General features: G+C 25.8%; 2 protein-coding genes across 2 annotated transcripts in view; both read left to right on the top strand.

Annotated features, from left to right (window-relative positions):
• The window catches only part of LOC136968366 (rho guanine nucleotide exchange factor 7-like), a gene marked incomplete at its 5' end in the record, with an annotated part of 47,207 nt that extends 29,810 nt beyond the window's left edge, over window positions 1-17,397 (top strand). The window contains 3 exon segments of the mRNA XM_067262382.1: window positions 14,714-14,804; window positions 16,355-16,409; window positions 16,475-17,397. Coding sequence (XP_067118483.1) covers window positions 14,714-14,804; window positions 16,355-16,409; window positions 16,475-16,600 — 272 coding nt within the window.
• Window positions 17,398-19,510: 2,113 nt separating this feature from the next.
• On the top strand, window positions 19,511-24,036 carry LOC136968365 (uncharacterized). Its single transcript, XM_067262380.1, has 5 exons — window positions 19,511-19,833; window positions 20,168-20,300; window positions 20,377-20,442; window positions 20,553-20,681; window positions 23,811-24,036. Exons 2-5 carry the CDS (start codon window positions 20,184-20,186, stop codon window positions 24,015-24,017), a joined length of 519 nt encoding a protein of 172 aa, XP_067118481.1. The 5' UTR covers window positions 19,511-19,833; window positions 20,168-20,183; the 3' UTR covers window positions 24,018-24,036.
• The last annotated feature ends 1,819 nt before the right edge of the window (window positions 24,037-25,855 follow it).

Here is a 25,855-nt window from a genome sequence, read left to right as displayed (position 1 = left end):
GAAACAGTTTTATTAATTTGGAAGGTGTGACTTAATATCTGTAAGTTCTAGCTCATGACATAGATACATACTAAATAATAACTTTTCTGTAGGTATGCCTTGATCCTGGTTTGGCATAGCACTAGGCACCAGTTTATATGGCATATAGGATATACTCCAACAACAACCATTATAATTAATATATAATGAAATTCTAATAATATTGTTTTATCTATATAGCACTATTAAGTGCAATATACAGGATGTAGATAAAAACATTGCATCTGCTAACTATTAGCTAAATAAAGTATACAAGAGTATACAGAATTGGTAGTGGGCTATTTGATGGCATACTACTAAGTTAAATGTTCTCCTGACCCCCTTACAGACAAAAGAGATATTCCTATTCATGGAGCCAAAGTCTATCTTGACTTCTATGAAAGATATAAAGCTGTAATTTAAACTGTGTTGCCAACTTTCATAGGAGCAAAAGATGGGGTTTGGCTCCATGAGATGTAATCTTCTCATGAATCCTGCATCCTAATCACATGCATCCTGATCCTTCAACAAATGGCCCACTACCAATAACCTATACCAGTGTTCTGCAACCTTTTTCTACTTGTGGCACACTCATGACTCAACACGGCACACCAAAATGTTATTACCCTAAAATACGTATGAAATGATACTATTAATAGAATTACATAGTGCCACTAACCTATTATTATTATTATTATTATTATCATCGTTCTTTTTCTTCTTATTATTATTATTATTAAACAGACATAAACACCTGTGAGCACATTTATTTTACATTTAGTTTCTTAGCATACATAAAAATGCATGGCTTGTAATAAAGAATAAACAAACATCATCTTATTTCATCAGTTCTGCGGCAAAGAATGAAATACAAGCATAAGAAACACAGCAACTGTGATAAAACATATAAATTAAACTTGACAATTAACAGAATATGTAAAAGTTCACGTCACAATTTCACCTTGTGACGGCACATCAGTGTGCCGCAGCACACTGGTTGCAGAACACTGGCCTATACTCTTGTATTTAGCTAATACATCACACAAGGAATATAAAGCCTAATGCAATGTTTTTATCTATACCCTGTATATGTAATTTTATATATAAATACAATTTATAATATATAAAGTAATTTTTAATTATTTATATATTATAATGCTAGGATATTAAAAGTGAATGTAATGGAGATAAAATTTAGTGAAACTAATGCATAAAATTACATAAAAGGAACTAATATTTTAGAATTTTAAATAAATAAGTAGTGGACAGGACAATTGTCAAATTAATAAATGAATCTAATATTACAGAATTTTTTAAACTTAACATAATAATTTCCAAAATAGCTATCAAAAAGTTATTTTACATAATTTGATATTATTAACTTCAATAATTTTTAAAACATTTTCTGATTTAATCCACTGAATGTTTTAAGATGTCTTTATACATTTTTATTTATTATAGTGCTGTTTCAAATAAGAAAATGCAACTGATTATTTTTGTAATCATTACATTTTGGATTCTGAAATAAAGGATAATTATGATAAAGATACTAAATATTTAAAAAATTCAATATGAAAATATCTATTCCAGAGAGTTTGTATTCATATTGTGATTTAATTCCATCTGTTCTAAAAAGGATATGTAATAAAGTTGTCTGTAAAATATCAAAGTTACAATTACATTATTAATTATATTAATTACAGAAAAATGAAAAGTTATTTGGTTATTTAATCTATAGTAACCTTTTAGTTCAATATATTGCATTTTATATAATAATAAATACATGAAATATTTGTATTTACATCAAAACAAATTATTAATTTATTATAAGTATATCAAATGAAAATATTAACAAAAATTTTTCTTAAAAACAAATGATTATTTTCATATTAAACTTTATGTTTCTCTTGGAAAAAGTTAAAAAGATTCAACTTGTAATTAAATAGATTTAACTTCTAAAGCAGTGTTTATTGTAAGTTTCATTATACAATAAATATATAATCATCTATTGAAGTCTGCAGACTCCTGTATACATAATTTAATAAATTTTAAAATATTTCTGACAATTTTAATAATTCTAAATTTTCCTAGGAAACTAGCAGTAAAGCATAATTGTATAAAGCAGAGTTCACCTCTGTTTGGAAGCACAAGTTACCAGAGGATTGCTTCCAAGTAGAGGTGAACTTTAATAAATAATTTTGTCGTCCTTATTCTTATCCTATTCTGACAAAATGTAAAAAGTTGTAATTTTTTAGTGTTTCTTCTGCTTGTTACTATAAAATTTACAAAAAAGAATTTTCTTTTTGTAAATTTTATAGTAAGTTCTTTCCTTGAATGTTGTCCTAAGTTGGGAAAATAAAATGAGTTATAAGAAAGTGTTTACTGCTATTCTTCCCAGATATCTAATGAAAGATTAGGTGAGGTAAATGAAAGTTGATTAATATACTATTAGATTCACTACAAGAAAGTATAGTTTTCTTCTAAGTATTTAAAGCTCAACATGCTAATGTTTTTAATGTAATTAAGAAATCTGAAGGTGAACCAGAAAGGTTTGAAAGTTCTTACAATTTGAGTTTGGATTCAAAATTTTCCATATATTATTGGAGATTTTGTTTTTCCTATTTTAGTAATATGTAATGTTATATTATTATTACACATTAATATACATATTTAGTTTGATTTAATTGCTATAATTGTGTATGTGGTTTTTGCTCCTTAAGAATGTTTGAAATGACATAATTATTTAGTTTCTATTCTCAAACATATTTCTAAAACATTTGTATTGATTATGTTTCTAAAATAATAATAGCTTTTTATGTTTAGTTTAGAAATTATAAAACAAAAATTGTAATATTTGAGAGCAATTTTATATAAAGTAACTCTTTAGTTTTATTTATATATTATTTTAACATCCATATATGCGTGAACTACTTCATTTTTTCTAAACAGCAAATCAAAGTTTTTTTAATAGATTTTTTTTGTCTTAGTTTTTTGTTACATTTTCAGTTTTTCTGTGATAATGAATTTTGGCTAAATGTATATATGATAAGAATTAAATGTCTTTTCCAATTAATTTTTCTTTCATGTAAAAAAATAAATGATTTTTAGTGTGTTGAAAATAATGAACAATAGTATGATTCAATACAAGCTTCTGATCTGTATTATTAATTAATTTGCAATAAATAACTACAAACCTCATTGGCTTTTCTGTTATAATTAATTCATCACACACCTTTTCGATTTTTTATTCAATCAATGCAAAATTTGCTTGAATGCATTTCGGTCTGTTCAAAAGCTCTCCTCAGCCGGGTAACTTATATATACATTTGAAATTATGGTGTTATAAATAAACATCTATAAAAGAATCCGAAGAAGTAAAACAGACAATTACTGTACATTTTTACTGCATTCAACAATGACAACAATGCAAAACGTCCATAAAAATTGTGGTAAAAATGTATGGTAATTAATGTATGGTAATTGTCTGTTTTTATGAATGTTGGATGCTTTTATAGATGTTTATTTATAACACCATAATGTTGAATATATACATAAGTTACCCAGCTGAGGAGGGCTTTCAAACAGGCTGAAATGCACTCAGAAAATTTTGTGTTGATTGAATAAAAAATTGAAAAGGTATGTGATGAATCTGTAATTATAACAGAAAAGCCAATGAGGTTTATAGGTATTTATTGCAAAACAATATTACTTTTGCATTTAAAATTATACTAATGTAGAAAGACAAAACATTTCTAGTTTTAACATTTTTCAAATAGTATTTTAATTTAGTCTATAGTGAATGCTATTTATATTAAAGCATACATTACAATTACTATATTATTTATTTGGTAATGTAAATACTACTTCATATCTAATAATAAAAGACTGCTGAAAACATTGTATATTTAATATACAAAAATAATATAGAAAATTTTAATTAATATAAAAATAGATAAAATGTATTTTTGTGAGATATTATTTTATTCTCATTCTAGAAAATAAATTCTTGTTGATATTTCATCCTGTAATGAAAAAAATAAGTTAAATCACACTAAAACAAAGTATTTGTTTATACACATTCTAAATTAAGTATCTTTTCAATTCATTTCACATAGATTGAGAAAAAAATTTTTTCTTACAAAACTGACAGCAGTTTTTAAAACCTTTTTGTTATTTAGGATAAATTTATTATACTGATTTTATTAATTTAGTAAATAATTTTCACTGTGTGATCTCTTGATCTCTCTCTCTCTCTTTATTCCATGCTCCTTATGATTGGATGACCAGTGGATATTCGCCACTTGATGGCATTACAAGGTCGGGGACGGGGGTCTGCAGACCCTGATTATGATGATTATACCTATGCAAAATCCCGTTCAGCTACTTGGTGTTGTGGAAGCTTTGCTCTAAAAACAATGAAAAAGTTTTTATAGAAAAATGTATATATTTAAAAAAAATTATTATTCTAAAGCTTTATGAAAATATTTTTTGAATAATTTTTCAGGATAAATAAGAAATGCTATATTTTGAAAAAATTTTAAAACTTTTTGATGAATTTCTAATTAAACATTTATTTAAACATTGTATAATTAAGAAATCAGCATCAAATTAATCAAGAAATAGCTTGTTTTACATTTTTAAATATTATATATACATATATCAAAAGCCAATTGTGAATTACGTGTGATTACCTATAGAAGTAATTTTATGTTGATATATGCCTTTATAAGTGTACATATTGTATGTAATTAGATATTATTTATTAACTTCATAAAATCAAAATTATTTCCTTCTGTCAATTCATTTTTGTAGTAAATTTCTTTAATGTATATTTTATTCAATGTAAAAGATTTCTTTACATTTGTTTCATTTGAAGTGTTATTTATTAAATTATTTCTGTAATAAATGTTGGTTTTGTTTACATTAATTTTGTTACATTTGTAATGTATCTTTGTTTGTTTTACAGAATAGAGTTTCATAGAAATTTTTTCAAAATTAAAAATTTATTTGTGGAAATAAAATCAATGTATTGCTGATTCAACAGCTTCTATTAAAATTTTTATTTAGATTTAATTATACAGATGTTTGTTTATGATTTACTAGTTTTTTGTATCTCAGGAAAAATGTAAAAGCATTTAAAATGTCATTAATAAACTTTTTTCTGTATAGAATATTTTAAGTTTTTATTTGTGATATAGCACAGTTTGGATTTAACAAGTTTTTAAATTTCTCTATTATTTTTTAAAAGTTTGTTATGTTCGGTCTTTAGATTATATCATTAATAAAATAGACAAATGATGTTTGTAAATAGTTTATAAATCTGTAGTTCAATTTTCAATACACTTTCTATGAATTCTATAATAATTTAATTAATATTTTTCACAAGAATTGGTTAATAAATTTAATTTTCTATACATCTTTATCCAATAAAAAAATGATAATTTTTTTTGATTTTATATCTTTTTCTGCTAGTAAATGTTGCAATTACATTCAGCTTCTTCTATTGTTATAAGCAAAGTTTTAATTATAATTTCAACTCCAAGTATGTTCTGAATTTTGCATGATATTTTATTTTTTTATTTATTTTTCTTGCTTATGCAGTTTATTTAATCTGCTTTAATTTTTTTAATTATTATTCTGTTCTTTATTTTAGAGATAATCATCATGTTCTTTTAATGAGAATACTATTATAAAAATATTAAATATAATGGGATTACTTACAGTACTATAGCATGGTATATTTCATATTATATGCTGTAATTTTTTCACTTTCAAAATTGAATCTTCAAAAATAGAACACTAATGAGAAGGTGAACTAAATATTAAGACAAAATATCTAAAATTACTGAAATTTAATTCTAATTGTAATCCATAAAACAGAAACAACAAATTTACAAAAAGTTTATAGAATAAACATTTAGAAATTATATTTATAACCTTTTGCATTATTGGAAGAATTTACTTCAGAGGAAAGAAAATAATAAATTTATATATCTGTATGAATCCATCAAATATTTGTATTTCCTAGATTCATATTGACAGTTGGAATTAATTTATCAAACCACTGATGAATAAAAATTATTCCTCAGTGGTCTGATGTACTAAATAATTTAAAACTATATTTACATGCTAATCTAAGTGTGAATTATAGGCCATGTGACAAATTTTACCAACACTGATGGTTTTAACCTATCAATATTTGCCAATTGGACTAATTAAATCTGAGAATTGATGATATTTATAAGTAATTGTTTATTATTATTACATTTCAAATTTATCATTTAACAAGTACAGGTAACCCCCGTATAACACAGTGCTTCTATAGCACGGGTTCATTCTAACATGGTTTGGGAATTAAATAAAACCCTTGTACAACATGAAATGTAATAAAAACTGTTACTGGTTGATGATACTCATGCTGAGATCATCATATAGGATGAATAATCCTCTGGTAAAATAATAAATAAGTATTTTACCCATGAAAAAATCTACTATATAAAGCTGAAAAACCAGATTCTATCAATGTATGCCAAAAATGGCCACTAGGGACGCCCCTAGCAAGTATTTAAATTAACAATATATATTATTTTATATTTTTACAGTATAATATTCAGTATACTGTTATTTTTATTTGTAATTTTTTGTATTTGCTTTTCGACTTGTGAATAATAAATCCGATTTAAAGAAGGATTTAACAGCATGTTTTTTAATTCTTGGAACCTAACCCCCCTTTTCGCACTAGTTCTTTGTTTCGTAGGGATTCGCATAACACGGCAATTTTTTTAATGTAACTCCCGTGTTATATGGGGGTTACCTGTACTTGTTTATTATTATTATACTTACATAACATTTGATAATTAAATCAAAATTCATTTGCATTTTATAATCAACTTAAAATTCATATACCTTTTCTTATTTAAAAAGTCCAGGTAATTTAAGAAAGTAAATTTACAATATTAATTGTAATACTGTGCAATATAAATTACAACTATTCTTACAATTTACACATACTAACATTATTATAAATTTTGTCTTTGGAATAATAGTTAAATTACTTTCAAAGCTAAAACTCTATAATACTTTCATTTTCATTGAATTATTTTTTGACAGTTATAAAAAACATTTTTACTGTTTCTTTAAATAACTGTAATATAATTTTATATATTCTTTTAACAAATAAGATAATATTGAATGTAATAATGAAATGTAAATGAAGTACAGTACATAGAATATTAAAAATTGCAAAATAACTAAAAATTCTTTGAAATATATTAAGTTAAAACTTTGTAAGTTAATCTGAAGTTTTCTATAACAGTTAATTATTATGGCAGATAATATATTAATTGTTTTCAATTACCTTTTGTATACAAGATTATTTAACCAGATCCTTTCTTATATAATTTTTTTAATTGGGAAAATGCTTCATAAAAACATTATTTGCTTTAAACAATGATGTAATAAAAATAGTTTTTATAACATTTTATATTTTTATGTATAAAAAAATAAGTAATATACTGTAATATGAATTTATATTTTTAATATTGCATTATTTAAAATTATAAAAGTTATTTATAATTGGAGGGAACATCACTAATCTATCTTGTAATTTGATTTATAACCAAAAAAAAAAAAAATACCTCAATAAAGTTATTGAAGTGATTTAAAAAAAAATACTATAAGTTAAAAATTATTTTATTTTTTTAATAATCACGAATTGGTATTGTTTTTTCTAAATGATGTAACTCTTAAAAATCAAAGAATGGTGTAAGCTTGAATTTTATAAATAAAGTATAATAGTGGCCATAAATTCTGATATTTAGCAATAACTGGAAAAGAAAAACTAAATATTCTAAGTTTTAGATTATGCAAGCATTTTTCTACAGTATTTGTGTACAATCAATTAAAATAAAAGCTTCTCATTTTTAGAAAAATCATGAAAATTATATATCATTTTTAAAATTATTTATTTCAAAATTTTATGATTTATAATCTAGAGTTTTTAATACATTTCTCTGAAAAACAGGTCATATTTCTGAGATTTGTTATGATTTAATATTTTCTTATAATGATATTATATTCTCTGAACATACAGTCAAATCCATTTAATATAGCATATCTGTGAGACTCAAAATATGTTGACATTAAGAGGAATACAATACAAGAATTTTAGATTTGATCAAAAGGTTTTAACTGCATCTGTACATGAAGGCCTACTGTATGTCTCTTACATTTGCCACATTAAAATTATTTTATTATTATATATTTAAATTTAACATGTAATTTTGTACTTAACAATCATAAAATCAAATAAAGTAAAAAAATACATGCATTTAACTTATAATTTGACACAGCTATCAAAGAGTGAAAGGTGTTTTTTAAATTTTGGCTCTGTTTTTAACAATATTTGATACAATTAAATCTTCAGTGCCAAATTTATTCACAGTTTTCTTCCTCAACAATTTTTTATCAGTTTGTTTCAGAATGCCATTTCAGCATTTAGATTGAGATTGACATGTTGTATAGCTATTTTTAAATCCAAATCAGAATTACACAGTAAGATTAATTTTTGCAGTGTACTCTACTTAATAAGAATGACCAAACAAAGTTACAGTGTAATCAGTGCTGCTAACTTTAAAGCTGAAAATTGCTATGGCATTCTCAAAAAAAAAAAAAAAATTCATTTTGGGCAAGAAAACAGTTAGCTTTCACACTTAAAATCCAATAACATATACCTGTTTAAAAATTAATAATTTAAAAAATGTCAATAGACTGAGTTGAGCTGTTTATATCTTCAAACTTTATGATATTAAAATGGAGTATTTAAACCCATTGTGCACCTTGATATTAATCAATATATGCTAAAAGACAGAATGACATTATCCAGAGAAAACCCTCATAGCAAATGAGAGTTAGCTGGGATAAAAATTTTTGTGACAATAACCAATAAAAACTTCTCATTTTATAAAATGATACAGATAATGTAATAAATTTGATTTATTGTATAGTTATTGAGTTATCAATTGGTTAATGATTACAAGCTAAAAATTGGAATGTTAAATTCTGTTTATATATATACACATAATGTTACTGGCCAAACCTGATTTCAGGACAAACAGATTTAGAATTATTATTCAAGTATATTAATGGTTGAAATAAAATTAAAAGGCAATCAATTAGATGAACAATATTTATTCAAACATAGTCTACTTAATTATAAAAACACGGTTAATGTTACACTAGGTATTGAAGGTGGCAGCTTGTCTCTGATTCCAGCAGTCAGAAGACAGGGAACAGTGGGGACACATGTTCTAACCTAACCTATTCTAATAAATTACCATAATTATTAGAATAGGTTAGGTTAGGTTAGAACGTGCGTCCCCACTGTTCCCTGTCTTCTGATTGCTGGGACCAGAGACGAGCCGCCATCTTCGATACCTAGAGTAACATTAACCACGAAAAACTAGTTTGTCCTACGCGTGTCAGGATATACTAGTTTATCCCAGGACAATCAATTTGGCCTAAATACTGTAGGTTTAACTAGTTTGACCTAGGCTGAACTGATTTATGTACTATAAATAGATGCCAGTGTAAAAAAAATGATTTTGTGTAATTCAAAATGCCACCACAGTACACCCTGTAAAAATAAATAAAAGATTAAATATTTTATATGTTACACTAAGAAGCACAAATAAGTTCATTTTTAATTTTAGTTTGACTCTAAAAGTTACTTTTATTATTTCGTTTGAATTTTTGAAAATATTTTCGAAAGTTAATTACCTTTAAAAGTGCATGGCTTAATAAAAAAATAAGCTAATCCTTACTTATCAGTTTGTATTTTTATTTTATAGTTTTGTACAAGTGTTGTGTCACTTCTAATCAACACCAACTAGTTTGAACTGAAGTCAGGTCTGGCCGGTAACAAATATATATTAATAAGAAGTGAGCTAACGTAACGTAAGGTCAAACTAGACATTTTAATTTATATACAAATATATCATACACATACTTATATATATATATTAAAACATTAGTTTGACCTTAACTATGTGTGTGATATATATACATATATAAATTAAAATATCTAGTTTGTCCTTATGTTGGCTTATTTCTTATTGACAAAATTCTGCAAAAAATATTGTTTTTGTTTTAAATGTGTAGATTAAATTTATGAAAGTTTCAAATAAAACTGATGATAAATATTTTAATTCCATTTCAAATTTGATGTATATTTATGTTCAATGTTCACATACTTTGTTAAATAAATAGAAATACTTATTATTCTGCTATTTGATTTGTAGTAAATATTCATGATTAACCACATCATCTTATTTTCATGATTCTAATATATAAAATATCTTGAAACAGATTATTCTTAAACAGTTATGTACCATATATATATACACATATATATATTGTATTATAATTGTGTATATACAGGGTGCATAGGAAAGTCCCTTTAACCAGAAAATTCTTGCAAATGGAGAGAGCTACAGCTATGCAAGTGAGGTAACGGTATAGTAAAGCGAACTATGCCTGACCTAATGCAAACGACAGCAGCGCCCCTAGTGGCAAAATTTGGAAGATAGGCAGTGTAAATTGAAAACAAAAACAGAGCAAACTTCCCAATTAGGAAGTTTTAGAGCATCAATTAATTAGTACAAAACGACATGTGGTTCACACGGATAAGATAAATTGTCTCCTGTATACCCAAAAGTGTCCGAAAGCGATGCACGCCATTTTGTGTGACGTTTGAAAGGAATAGCCATAGGTATGAAGAAATACGCACAATTTATTGCATAAAATACATACTTATGTCAATACAGTTTGATAACATCACACAAAAAACAATGGAAAGGCAAACTGTCACACAGTGATAACAAGTTTTTGAACATACTCGACATTAACTTGTTATCACTGTGTGACAGTTTGCCTTTCCATTGTTTTTTGTGTGATGTTATCAAACTGTATTGACGTAAGTATGTATTTTATGCAATAAATTGTGCGTATTTCTTCATGCCTATGGCTATTCCTTTCAAACGTCACATAAAATGGCGTGCATCGCTTTCGAACACTTTTGGGTATACAGGCAACAATTTATCTTATCCGTGTGAACCACGTCGTTTTGTACTAATTAATTGATGCTTTAAAACTTCCTAATTGGGAAGTTTGCTCTGTTTTTGTTTTCGATTTACACTGCCTATCTTTCAAATTTTGCCACTAGGGGCGCTGCTGTCGTTTGCATTAGGTCGGGCATAGTCGCTTTACTATACCTTTACCTCACTTGCATAGCTGTAGCTCTCTCCATTTGCAAGAATTTTCTGGTTAAAGGGACTTTCCTATGCACCCTGTATATACATATATAAACTTTATTGATATTTAGATTAAATTAAATTGAACTCAATGAATTAATTATTTGAGAGTTTGAAACTCCATTTTAATCAACGTAAATGTTGTCAATACCATGATGTATGTTATATATCCTGATGATTCCTTTTTTTTTTTTTTTTTTTACTGAAGGTTTTTTCCCCACAGTTCAGTAACTTTTACAGAAATGCTAGTTCAAAAAATGCCAATGTATTTGTGGTGATAAATTCAATAATGATCACTTAGATGATCTTGACCTGAATTTTAGAGGATTAAATAACCATTAATTTTTTTAAAACTATTATTAAAGATTAAGGAAAATTAAAATTAGTTAATGTGGAAAACAATTTTTTTAAATGACAATGCAAACTCTGAAGAAGAATGGACTGATTCTGATTATATTTTCTAACAATATTTTAAAGTTTTTAAATACAGGTAGGCCTCCTACAACACAGTAGATACATTCCTTTAAAATACCACGTCGTGGGAAATCACGTTATAGGAGACACCAACTTAATACAAAAACTGGGATTCGGTTCTAAAAAAAGAGAAAAACTGCCTTTTATGGTGTAACATTTTCACCATTTTCTAAATTTATGTACATAAAAAGCTGAAATAAAATTCAACATCGTATAAAAACTAAAAAGATTATGATTTCAAGTCAAAATCAAAAAGAAACATAATGTTATGCTCACAGATTCAGTCCTCATCGTCACTTATATTTGTTCGAGAATGTTTGACTAGTCTTATTTCAAAATCAGAGCTTGTTTCATCAAGTTCCACTGCACTTATGTTATCCGTTGCAATTTTTCTGTTATGTGAAAGATAATTCGTTTCTAAATACTCTAAACCGCGTTGTAAAAGTACCGCGTTGTAAGAAAATTTTTGCGTTTTTCCAACCGCGTTGGAGCAAAATCACGTTGTAAAAGTACCGCGTTGTAGGAGGCCTACCTGTACATTCTGGATAAAATTACAATTACATACATACTTTTCAAAGTAATATGAATTATTCTGATTATGGATAGTTTACAAGAAAATGAAGCAAACAATAATCAAAACGTAATATTTGATCATTGTATCAACAAAAATTATATTAAATAAACCAACTATCACTTTGCATTTGACCTATTCCTGTTGTTTAATGTTCAATTTTCACTATTATAACAAATTAAGTATTTAAAATATTTTGTTTCTAAATTGTATTATATTTCACTTATATTTATTCTATTTTTGTTTTGTGTTACTTTTAAATTAATTCTTTGCATTTGCTCTGAAGATTAATTTAAAATGCACATTTGTTAATTAGACAAAGTAAAGATTTTTGATTTTATACAAAATGCACATCTTATTAGCATGAAATGATAAAATTTTACAACAAATACAAACTAATAATGCTAATATTTCTGAAATAGTATTTCTTTAAAAATTAAAATATGCATTTCAAGATTAAGTTTTTAATATTTATTTCATTACAAGAGATAGTATAAGATTCTTTTATCAAGTCTTTAAGAAAGTTCATTAATTAATAATTATATTTTAATTTTCATGTCAACACTATTTCTGATATTTAATATTTCAATTTGTTCAAAATGAAGAAAAATTTGCATTATAAAATGAATCTCTTTCATCATTAACAGAATTCAGATTAGAAATTATGATGCTATTACAAAATAATGTAAGTTTATATTTAAATACTGTGTCAGCTTTTTTAAGAAAAAAAATTCAGATTTATATTTTTGTAATCAATTTTTCTAGAATTATTTAATGTAATATTATTTGAATAATTATCAAATTATCCAATAATACAGATTCATAAATTAGGGTCTTTACAACAAGTCTGATGGTTCAACTTGAAAATTATGAAAACCATTGAAAAGTCGTTATAAAGAATCAATATATTGATCCTTTTCTGATCATCAATATATTGATTTTAAGATCTCAAGCAATTGATATATTAATAAAACTTAGTGATTAAAAGGTTTTAACAGATTTTAGCAAACTAAAGAACTGCAGTATGACAGTATTGATCTTCCTTTTTTTGGGGTAATCAATGATGATAATTCTGTTCAGAAATTACAAAAAGGATATAATTTAATTCCATTTATTCTCTCCAACAAGAAAAAATATTCCCTTTAAAAAATTCTTTACTAATCAACATGTTGTTTTGATCTCTGAAAAATTAATGATGTGTTACATTTGACATTTCTAATTATTATTTTTGGAAACAAGAAATTATTTATTGTGACACTGTCACGCAATTTTTAATCATAAATTTAATTTAAAACATATGCTCTCTGCCCTTGTACATCATGCTTTTCCTGTTAGATAGATGACCTGCATGACTCTATTGCTAACACTTTTTAGGGGAAAATATTAGAACTGAAATAACATGACTTCTGGTTTGCATCAGAAATCCATATATAGTGGCGGCCTCCTGCCCCTAAGGTTTCCATATCTGGTCTCATCTTTCATCTATCTAACTCTGGTCTTGAGATTAAGGAAAGACAGACGAATGGACGGACAACAGTGGGAATTTAATTGGATGCAATTTGAAAAATTTGTAGACCTATAATGTCCACAGTAGAATTACAATTACATTATGATTGTGCATATAAAATAAGAAAAATGAAGGATATCCTTTAAATCATCTTTTTATGTGTCACAGGATTACTGTAATAATTATAGTTTTAATCTTTAATTAAGCAAGAAGAATTTAGGAATTTTAAATAAAAGATAATTTCCTTTCAAAATTTTTTTTTATTTTATAAAACAATAGATTCAAAACTTTTAATTATTAATTTTTAAAATTTTTCTACTTTTATAAAGTAATTTTTATTTGTTTTTTTCTGATCTAAAAGTGAAAACAACTTTCAAATTCCTTTACATACTAAATATTTATTCAACATTTATGCTAAATTTAGATATTGGATATATTTTGACAATATTAACTTGTTATTGATGTAAATCAAAAATGTCTTTGGATATGTAAATTTAGTATAATAGATTTGTATTTTGGTGTAAAAAATATTTATATATTATTTAATAGAAAAAAATTAGGAGATGAGGAGTTAATTTATTTATAAAATAGAGTAAATGTGATTTAGATTTGTTTTCTATATACATGTATCTTAAGACTCATTAAAAAATAAGAATTTATAAAAATAGTTGAACCATTATCATCATTTTTTTAAATTATAAGTTTATGTAACATCTTATATATAAGTATTTTTATTTAATGTAATGTAAAATATTCACAAAGTTCATTATTTGAGTTATTTATAATTAATATTATTTTGTCCTTTCCCTGTGTTATTTTTCTGTTTTACTGTAGCTCTTATAGATACTCCACAAGTATTGATTGCTGAAGAAGAAAAAATTATAGTAGAAGAAATTAGAGGAAATACAACCATTGTTGAAGAAAGGTAAATTTTGTGTATATGTATATATATTAATTTTTGTTTTTAACATGTTATGTATGATCTAGTTTTGTGGTGCTACAATCAACAAATGTAGTAATTTCCAGTTACATGGAGAGTTTGATCTTTGTGATATGTACAATGCTATGTGTTCTAGTTTTTTTGAAAACCCTTTCAGATAATCAAGTTTCTACTTTATATAATAATTCGTTTAAATGCATGAGAATGGATTAAACAGTTTATTATTTTTAAAAAAAGAATAGTTTTTATTAGAAATGCAACTTGTTTTATTTAATTGTTTGAAAGAATCTAATATTCTTTCAAACAATTAAATAAAACAAGTTGCAAAATAATATATTTTTTGAATTAATAGTTATAATAATTTAAAAGCATAATACAGTGGGTAAATCGGTTAATTAACAAACAAATCAGACAACAAACACAATAAGAAGCGATCTAAAATAATGAATAACAATTGGTCTTCCCTTGTCTCCAGGTGACAATTCAAAACTTTTTGGAGTGCGGGAGACATCAATAACGACACTCAACTTGATACTGATCAGATAATATTCCTGTTTTATATTTAAATCTAAGAATTCTACTTGTGTTTGATCTCAACCATTTGACTCCCATAAAGTACCATTCAATGTTCGAGCATTTTCACCTATGATGACAGAAATGAAAGTTTTTGAAAGTTCTTCCATAGTTTCCTATATAAATTTGTTTAACATCAAAAGTCAGAGTTTTTCTTTCAGTTATATCAATTTCATATTTTAATTAAAGCAGTAAAATTGTATTAAAACATACATTTTCAGATTTCAAACTGGCTCATTGTTATAACTTCAGCATCATGATCTATGCTGCCATTTGATCAGGTGTTAGAGTGTTAAGATGGCTAGTTTCTCATGCTCTGTTGAAGTCATGCAAATCAACTTATGTTCTGTTGTCATTTGTATTTTAAAATGAATCTGAATGTTAAATTTAAAAATGTTTTCCATCATCCAGGCCTCTAGAAGCATTTAAATGCTTTATTTATCTGTATTGAATGGAACAGAACCAGTAAAATCTAATTAATGAGTCATAAGACCATTGAGCTAAATTAAGGTATTGTACATTACATTTCCTATATCTGTTAATCAAGTTTATATCACTAAGTGTGTTTTCATATAGTTAAATTTAGCTGAACAACCAGCATTTGGTTAAGTAATCACTTTCAATTTATATTGTTTCTGGAGAAATGTTTTGTTTACCTGTAAGCAAACAGGATCATCATTAACCTAATAGTTTCTTTGACTGAAATGCTAAATGACTTGACAAGTTGTTTCTATTAAAGTTGACAAAACCCAAAGACAAGGAGACACAGAAATGCTGTAACAGAAATCATTTTGGTTAAACAAAAACCAGTTGACATGCAAAAGCATGTCTTAAATATGATGTAATTAAAGATTACAAACAGTGTAATTTATAAATTTTGATAATCTGTTATAAAAAAATTTTAAATTTATTATATTTATACATTTATGGATATTTGCTTAATTCATTAATTTTTTTTGTAGAAGTTTGGTTGACACTGTATATGCTTTAAAAGATCAAGTAAAAGAACTGAAAGTGGTATGTACTTTACTTTATTAATTTAAAATAACTATAAATTTGACAAATAAGATTTCCATTTATAGGAGACAGCTGCCCTAGCTAAGAGTCTTGATGAAGAAAAAAAGGCTCGTAAGAAACTAGAAGCACTATTGAAGAAACATATACTTAGCGGAAGAGAAGAAACTGTCAGTAATATTGCTGATGATTAATAACTGTGATTTATCATCAATGTATTGTTTATCAAAGGAAAGTGCCTTTGAAGTTACAAACTGTGATTGAATGATGCTCCGTAATCAGTCACCTCTCAGGGCTTAAAACTCTGCAGCATTGTATAAAGGTTAGGAAATGCTAGAAGAGGCTTTGCAATATCAGATAACTTTCTTTTAAATAATAATAATGTGCCAATGAAAATCACTAAATTGATAGATTATTCTTAGTGGACAAGGATTATTTATAAGATCCCTCTTGTTTTAGAAATTGTTTTACAAAATAGCTAAATCCAAAGCATTGTTTTTTCCACTTCAAATATTTAAATTTATATTTTTATAGTTCTAATTTTGAAAAAAAAACAAAAAAAAGTAACATTATAGTAAGGTACCTGAAATCATGACCCAAGCAAATAAGATTAGTTCAAATTATTGGGTCTTTTAAAAAGTGATTCAAAAAATTAAATATCATCACATAAAACCGTACAATTTTTATAATTTTAATTTACAAACTGTGTATTTTATATGATGATTATGACAATGATACAAAATAGTGACAAAGTTGATCTGTAGGGTTTTAGATCTCAATGATTACTGGGTTACAAATTTCAGTTATCTCACTGATCATATATATATATTGTATATAAAATTGAAAATATTTTTAAAAATGTTTCTTAATGCTGTATTGTTCATTAATTTGAAACAATACATATTCAAATTTTGATTAAATTACTTACTTTACAATAATAGTGCAATGATTATCTGAATTGATTATAATGTGATATTATTAATTATGTTTAATGTAAAAAATTAATCTTAAATTATTGTTATTTTTTCTTTATGGATATGCATGTTACTTTTTAGTCATTCAATTCATATTATTCTCTATATTAAAAAAAGAAATTATGATAATTAAAACTATTTTTCCATTATAAAATGATTAAATGAATTTAAATACTATAATCAAATTCAGATAGTTAATGCTATTACTAATCATTCGATAACATAAGCTGAAATTTGATGCAAGTAGGACCTGAAAACTATTCCATTAATAATTTAAAATACAAATTTTCTTTTTTGTGCATATATAGAAAAAATATATTTTTTTGAATTACCCACCTGAATAAGAATTTAATTTAATTATATTTTTGGTATTGTAAATATTTTATACAACAAGAAATTCCATTTTGTTTCATCATATTAACATTTTATTGCTTTGTTGTGTATGTTTTTCGGGTATTGTAAAATGGCATCTACTAGATTTAAACTCGAAAGAACTTGATGTACGAGATATGACGTATCTGTATTAAGATCACTTATTTTTGATTATTTCTTATACAAGTTGTAAATGTTTTAACATTTTAGAAGTCTGTTATAGTATTAAATGTAGTGTTTTAATTTTGTATATATGCAGTCGGACAGTGTTTTCCAACAGTTCTTATTAGCATATTTATAGAATACAATCCCCGTTGATTCTCTTAGACTTGTCTTTTATTCCTACGGTAAGAGGCTTCCTATACTTTATACATTGGATTGTTTTAAAATAAAACAGTTTGATTGTATTAAACTATTTTTCTCATAGATTGTAAATATTTCAATAGAAATCATAGTTCCTGTAACTTTATATAATAGGTAGGAAATTTTGTCTTTTCATTCAGAAATAATCAAAAATATTCTAGAGTTCCTGTCAGCAATCAGAAAAGCTGTGATTTTTTTGTGGTGCATTAATTTATGATATTTATTTTATTTAATCTGTTAAAGGAAGCCACTACTTTTTGGTAAGTTTTCTTAATCTTTCTTCTGCGTATATAACTTAATAAATCAAGATTTCATTCATCCTCATTTGCTCAGTATAATTATATCACCAGAAACAGTATTAAAGTTTCCTTGTTTACTTAATGAATAGAACATAAATGTATAAAATATGTAAAAAATTTTAATAAGGATCAGAAAACTTAAATTACAGATTTATATTTTCAATATTTTCATGAAAATGCAACGTTGTTATCCGAAGAATAAATTTGTTAATGATTGTTAATACGCTCAATATAATTTTATTGTATGTTTCTAACCCAGATATTCTGTATTAAGAGTAATTTTAAAAAGTTATTGTTAAACAGTATTAAAAAAATTAATTAATTAGAAAATTGCCAAAGTGAAAATATTGTAAACAGATTTGTTAAACTGTTCTTCCTTTCACTTGTTATATGTTAAACACTAATTGTTAATATCAGTAAATAAATTGTTCAAAATTATTAAAAATAATAAACTATCACAATTACATGGATTAAAAGAAATTGTTAAAAAAATTAGTATTATAGTATAAAGAAAAGTTGTAAATATTTTTGTCATATTTTGTTGTAGGTTTTAATGTCAAATAAATATTGGTGATATTAAATTATAAATTATTTTTTGTATGACTTCCAGAGTTTGAACTTGTTTAGTAGCATTAAAAAGTGTCGAAACAAAACCAGTTTATCTTGGCTCTACTTCGGCATGATAAATAGCAAATTTAAATTTTACTACACACAGAAATTTGTAATAAAGGAATTGGTATGAAACATTCATGCTCTATTAACATTTTCCAAAACTTTCACTAGGGAATATAGAAAAATTGAAATTACTCTAGTTACTACAATACAATAAATAGATCTGAATTTATTATTTAAAAATAATAGTCTAAATTTTTATGATAATATATTCATAAAAAGTTCAGGTAAGTTTTTTAATTCTTAGTTTATATATTACTTAACATTGAACTCATTAAATATTTTTAATTAATAAAATTTAAAGGTTATTTATTTAAAAAAAATATATTTCTTAATCTGTACAATTAAAAATTGTTTTTCATTTTTTTAATCAATTTTGCAATTTTTTTAAATATATAAAAAAAACTTTCCTTATTTAAGTGAAAAACAAAATAGAACTAGTTTCCTCTTTTCATTCTAAAGCGTATTTTGAACCGTTGACCTACAAAATAGATAGATTTCAGTTTTCAGTTCTATTTGCAACAATGCTTAACGCATAATCAATGATAAGGCAAAATTAAAAATTTCATTTCTATCGTAGTTATCCCGCGATATATAATAATTATGAACTTTACACCGCTTATCGCAATTCCATCTTTGACGTTTTGCTGACAGAAATACGATCATATATGCCAACTGATAATGTGAAAGAACTGCCATATTTGGTTTGATATAACTAAAAAGGGATTAATTTTTATTACAAATCAGGTAAGCCCTTTTGTATATTTTGTTAAATGTATCAAATATACAAAAAAAAAATAAATTAGTCACACCTTGACTTAAGTCTGTAATCAATCTGTTTAGTTTTGTTACATTTTAACTGTGGATTTTAATATAGATACGATAAAAAAATCATTACATTACTTTATGATTTTTTTTATTCAATTAAAAATTAAATTTAATGCCGATAACTTTAACAGTTGCATACTTATTAAACTTATCGCTTTGCAACAGATTATAGATATTCACCATACATTTTTTGGAACTGTAAACATATAACTAAGCATATAAATTCCGAATTATCATCATTATTTTTTTGTAGATTTATCATATTTTTAATGGAGGCGAAAAGACCGTCGTTAGATTCTTTAGACGATATTATTTTAGAGCCATTTTTAAATGATGGCTATGCGGAACTTCACGATGATTTACAAGAAAACGTTTTCGATTATCAGGTAATTTACAATAGCTTTTATGTCGACAAAACTTTTATTTTACTTGTATTTATAAAATGTTCATTGCATCAAACAGGAAGAAACGCTAGACGAACATAAAACACATTGTTCGAATAATGGAAAAGTCAATAATGATGTAAACGTGAGTACTATTGACTTACATTTGTTTCCAATATCATTGTGTTTTGGTGTAGAATTTAAATGATTTTTATCCAATATTTCCCTTTTAAAATAATAAATATATTGTTATAGGAATTAATAGAAAATAAGGGAGATGAAAAGGAAAAATTAATTAATAACAATCACGTTGATAACGTGAAACACGAGGAAATAGTATCCGAAAAACATTATTTAAGGAAAAGAAAAGCGGATTTTGAAATGGTAAAATTTTGTTATATTTAACATATTTTCTTTATACTTTAAGTGTTTTTTAGCTGTTGTTACGAAAGCGTAAATGATGTTTATACAAAGTACTAAAACTTTTGTTCCGACTCATTATTAGTCATAATACTGGAGCTTATTGAAAAACACAAACAAGCGGAGAGATCGTCGACATTACTAATCTTAAATTAGTATTAGGAAAGCTGTTGAGATTTTATATTAAGGGAACGTCCAAAAACCAAGTAGTCGAGTCGAAGGGGATAAGGAGCAAGGTCCTAGAATATATCGTAAGGTTGTTTCATATGGCTGTTTTAGGAATTTCCTGCCAGATTCCGGATATACATTATCTAAATGGCATGCGACTGCTTCACAACAGTTAAACAAGGGGAAAAATCATTAATTATATTCTTGGGAATTCGGATTATAAGTAATTATGCCAAAGCTTTTTGTTTACTAGTAAGCCAAAATTAATAATAATTTCAGTTTTAATCTTCTGTTCCAAATGTCACTTGTCTACAAATGCTGCCAAACTCACTCACTGGGCTTGTATTAACAATTTATTTTCACACTAAATTGTTAATACAAGCCCAATAAGCGAGTTTTGGCAGCATTTGTAGACAAGTGACATTTGGAACAGAAGATTAAAACCGAAATTATTATTAATTTTGGCTTACGAGTAAACAAAAAAGCTTCCACACATAAGGGAAGAAAACTTTCAAATTTGACTATTTTTGTTATTTTGTTAAGAGTTTTCACGTTTGAAAGTAAATATATCTATTGTTATCATTATTAAACACATGATGATAATTATACAGATAAACATTTTATATAAATAATAATATTTCCTTCACCGCTTTGACATTCTATTGTGTCTCATTCTATAGAAAGTATCCTACTGTATATGCAGTACGTGTGAAGATACATTATATTAATTTTTATATTAAGTACACTCTTCCTTTTTTTTTTTAAATGGGGAGGGGGAAATCAGACACCTATCCTTTCCCCATAGAAAGCTATGGTTTACCACAATTTAAATTCTAAATTAAACTTTGCAAACATTTATGATTAATATGAAAACTTTAAATAAAAATCTAAATATATAAATTAGAATGTTTAGTTAACTAAAAAATCATTCATTTTACTTTTTTGCGGTTGGACTGGGTGAAGTGAAAGTTGGAGAGAGGTGGCATTAATCATTTTTAAATGTCCTTTAATCCAGTCGTAGAAATGTGGCAACTCTATGTACTGTACACACCCTAGAGCAACGTCTACCGATTCAATTGAAATTTAAATAAATGACGTCAAATAAGCAACCAATTGTTTCTTCCGTAGGAGACAACCTTATATTCTAGGACCTTGGGTCAGTGACTCTCATAGACCACTATAACGGGGATCTAGTTATAGTCACATAGTCTATTCTCTTAAAAAATTGTTTCGAGTTTCAATATACAGCGAAACCTGCTAATGTGACCACCGAAGGGACCAGCTTAAAGTCGTCACCTTATGCAGAAAGAGGGATGTAGGTGTTCTTGAATGAAAATCACTTAGCTAAGTAGAAGTAAGCAAAAAGCCTAAAATATAGGAAGTTAAATATGACACACAAAACAATTGAATAAACAGTATTCTAAGCAAAAACGTAGAAGAAAAAAAAACAACAAATTCAATTTTTTGTGAGAAACTCAATCCTGAATTGCTTTATAACTTTTTGTTTTTAAATTTCATCAGCTACAGTTTTAGTTGTTTGACATACTGGCATAAGAACTTCAGGAGTTATTGAAAAAAGAAAGAATAAAATGAATCTCACTTTCGAATTAAACATCTCCACAAAGAAACTTAACAATAAGCAAAGAACACATGAAGCTATCTCACTCTAGACAAAGTCATATCTGACAAGGGAAACTTCAATATTGACTCAATGTGATTCCTATCATAACGCTAATGCAGCTGCTAAAAATTGCACAGCGTTCCTAATGTTGTTTATTATTTAAAATTTTTCAAATTACCATTTCTTTTACTAAAGCTTCCAAAATAAATATATTTTTAAAAAATATAGGAAATTTAGTTTAAATCCTTTATCCGCAAAGTACAGTGGTTTCAAATATTATACATTTTCAATATAATTCAATATGTTTCTTTGTAATGGTCACTTTACCCAATATGTTTTCTTATCTTGGGACAAGACAGAAATGGTCAATACATTAGGGAATGCCCATAAACTACGCAGCCCGATAGTTTTCAAATTTTAGCACCCTCCCCATTCTGCTAATTTTTTATAGCCAGACCAGTGACTTCTACCATAAAGTGACCAGATATGTTAGGTTGAAACGCGGGACGCTTCTGTGTCGTGGGAGCTAAAAATGGGGTGGACCTCCGACATACATATATAATAATAATAATAACTAATTCATTAATAAATAATTTAGTAGAAAAATATATAAATGCATAAACAAACTTAAAAAATAACTCTTTATAGAAAAAAAATTTTTTTTTCACAACTTGATGGCGCTGTTTGTATATCTGTCATAGTATGCCTAGAACGGCCACTAGAGGCGCCCCTAGATATTATTTAAATTAATAATAAATTCAGTATATTATTATTGCAATAGGAATTTATCATTGAATTATTGATATGAATATATTATTTATACCACGGAATGACACCGTTGCTGCTAGAACGCCCACTAGGGGACGTCCCGGGCTACTAGTAGTAAAAGAAAATGACAACTTAGTGCTCTTGACAACTTTCGAATATGTTGAAAATGTTACATGACCAAATGCGGGACTAACAACTTAAATCCGGGACAGTCCCGCAGAATCCGGGACGTCTCGTCACCTTACCGTAATGTCTAAGTTGAGAATTAATGAATACTTCGATTATTGAATTAACTGATTGTTTTTATGTATCATAATGTATATTTAGCTTCATACAACCAGATTAAAATATTAAATATTTACTTTATTCAAGTTTAGATTGTTTTCTGCTTGAAATTAATCTAATAATATGCAACAACTATTTAGAATACTGTTAATTTTATATAAATTTATACTGTACTGAGAAAAAACAGTTAAAGAGCATTTGTAAAAATATATCCTATGTCGATTTTATAATAGTTCTTTATTTTCTGATAGGTAAATCATTGTAAAAATAGAAAAATACAGAAGAATTCTTTACGTAAAGAATATTTTAACAAAAACGGAGTTTATGAATCAAAAAGGGACGTAAATATCAACAACCTCAATTGTAAAAACTACATTTTTATCTCACTTAAAATTTCAGCTTTACTTTGTCTTCTGATTGTTTTCATTTATTATATATATATATACTATTTATTTTAAAATTTTAAATGCGCTTTTATATAAAATATGTACGATTATATTTATTTATGCTTTTGTATATTTTTACTTGCATATTGAAGTATTTTTTTTTATTTTCATTAAATGTATATAATAATTAAAATACGATATAATCTCAGTTATGTATTTGTCTTTGTTGAAACTTAATTATAAGTACGGGAACAATAAAGAATGGAACAGAATTATTTCAGATGTAATCTAGGAATTTATAATTATTTTAAATGAAGATAAATAATCTTTAAAATTTTATAAATTGATTTTAAATCTCAGAAAATTAAAAACAAAAATCGTATAATGTTAAAAAATCATTTAAAATATCAAGATATTTTATATCAATTATTTAATCTTGATTATATAAAAAATATAAAGAATTTTATAAGTTTATATTTAACTATTTCAGATTAGAAAGTATAGATCTAATCTAAATCGATTAAACTCTAATAAATGTTTATAAAATATTTAATTCAAAAGGAAAGAAAAAGTTAAACAAATTTAATAATATAAAAAAAAGGTAACACACAAGCGGGATTATGATTATTTTTATTTTAAACATTTTATTAAATTAATATTAAATATAACTACTCGACCACTTGGCATTTTTCAGATGAAAAATACCAAGTGGTCTAGTAGTTACACTACATAGTGTTAGAAGGCGGAACAAATAACGACACGGTTTCAAAATTACTAATATTAAATAAGATAAATTTTTATTGTTTATATTGTTTTACCTTACAAAGAATACTCAAGGGATGGCGAATCTATAGCTCGCGTGTCCAAAGTGACACCAAGAAGAAATGTCTGACACGCAGCAATTTCTGTACAAATAAATCATCTTAATTTCAGTTTTCCTTATGGTTGTGTGTTCAGCTCAATATATCACTAGTCGTCTTTCTTTTTAATATATGCTAATTAAAATACGTTCATTTAATTTCTTTAAAAACAATTGTTCCAAAGCACAAATAAATTATTTGATATATAATTGTCCATTATATGGCTTGCGTACTAAAAATGGTTTGCCATCTCTGCTCTATGCTACATAAATTTGTAAAATACACTGTAAACTCCGAACTTTAACTTTTTAATAGAACTCTAATTTCCCATGGGTTTGTGTCATAAATCAAGGTTCTGTAACAGTTTAATTTTGTATAATACGATACCGAGGTGATCAACAAAAAGAAAAACGTTGCTTTATTGCCACCCCGAAATCCCCCTTTATAACTGTGTAAGTTTTAATATAAATAAAACTCCATATCGGCGGCCATCTGAATCTCACTTGAGTGGCCACTATGGGAGTGTCCCGAAGTGATGTGATTGGTCGCTTATGTGGCCAATCAGGAAAAAACAATCTTTTTAAAATCAACGTATTGTTTAAAACACTTAAAACGGAATTGAGCTTTGTTGTTATATTTCTAGAGTTTGCCGAGATCCCCGACAGATGATGTTCAAATAAAATATTCGACAAATTAAATTTAATCTCTAGAATTTAGTAAAGCAGAATATTTTTGTTCAATAATTTTTGATCTGCTCTAAATCATATTAATTAATCAGATTTTTATTTTTATGAGGAAATGATACTTAAAATTCAAGGTTATATTAACGTAACTAAAGAATCCTTGACCTTAACGCATCATTTTTAAAATATTTACATGAACAATTACACAGTATCATTTTAACAATTCATAATAAAATTAACATTTTATAATGAATTAATGGCTGTTCCAGAAGTTGAGAGAATTCAAATTTTTATTACTTACATACATATAAATACTTTTAAAAAATTATAGTACTATAAAGAAATTTTCTTAATTATTAAAATTAAC

This window comes from Centruroides vittatus, unplaced genomic scaffold (assembly GCF_030686945.1).
Source record: "Centruroides vittatus isolate TY-2023 unplaced genomic scaffold, ASM3068694v2 contig_1450, whole genome shotgun sequence".
Taxonomy (NCBI): Eukaryota; Metazoa; Arthropoda; class Arachnida; order Scorpiones; family Buthidae; genus Centruroides; species Centruroides vittatus.
Note: the sequence above shows the minus strand (reverse complement) of the source record. Positions and strands in the feature narration are given on the sequence as shown.

Coding starts and splice junctions, on each gene's coding strand:
- LOC136968365 (XM_067262380.1), top strand. CDS start 20,184: ATGGAGGCGAAAAGACCGTCGTTAGATTCTTTAGACGATATTATTTTA. Junction 20,443..20,552: donor AAGTCAATAATGATGTAAAC/GTGAGTACTATT, acceptor ATATTGTTATAG/GAATTAATAGAAAATAAGGG. Junction 20,682..23,810: donor GAAAAGCGGATTTTGAAATG/GTAAAATTTTGT, acceptor ATTTTCTGATAG/GTAAATCATTGTAAAAATAG.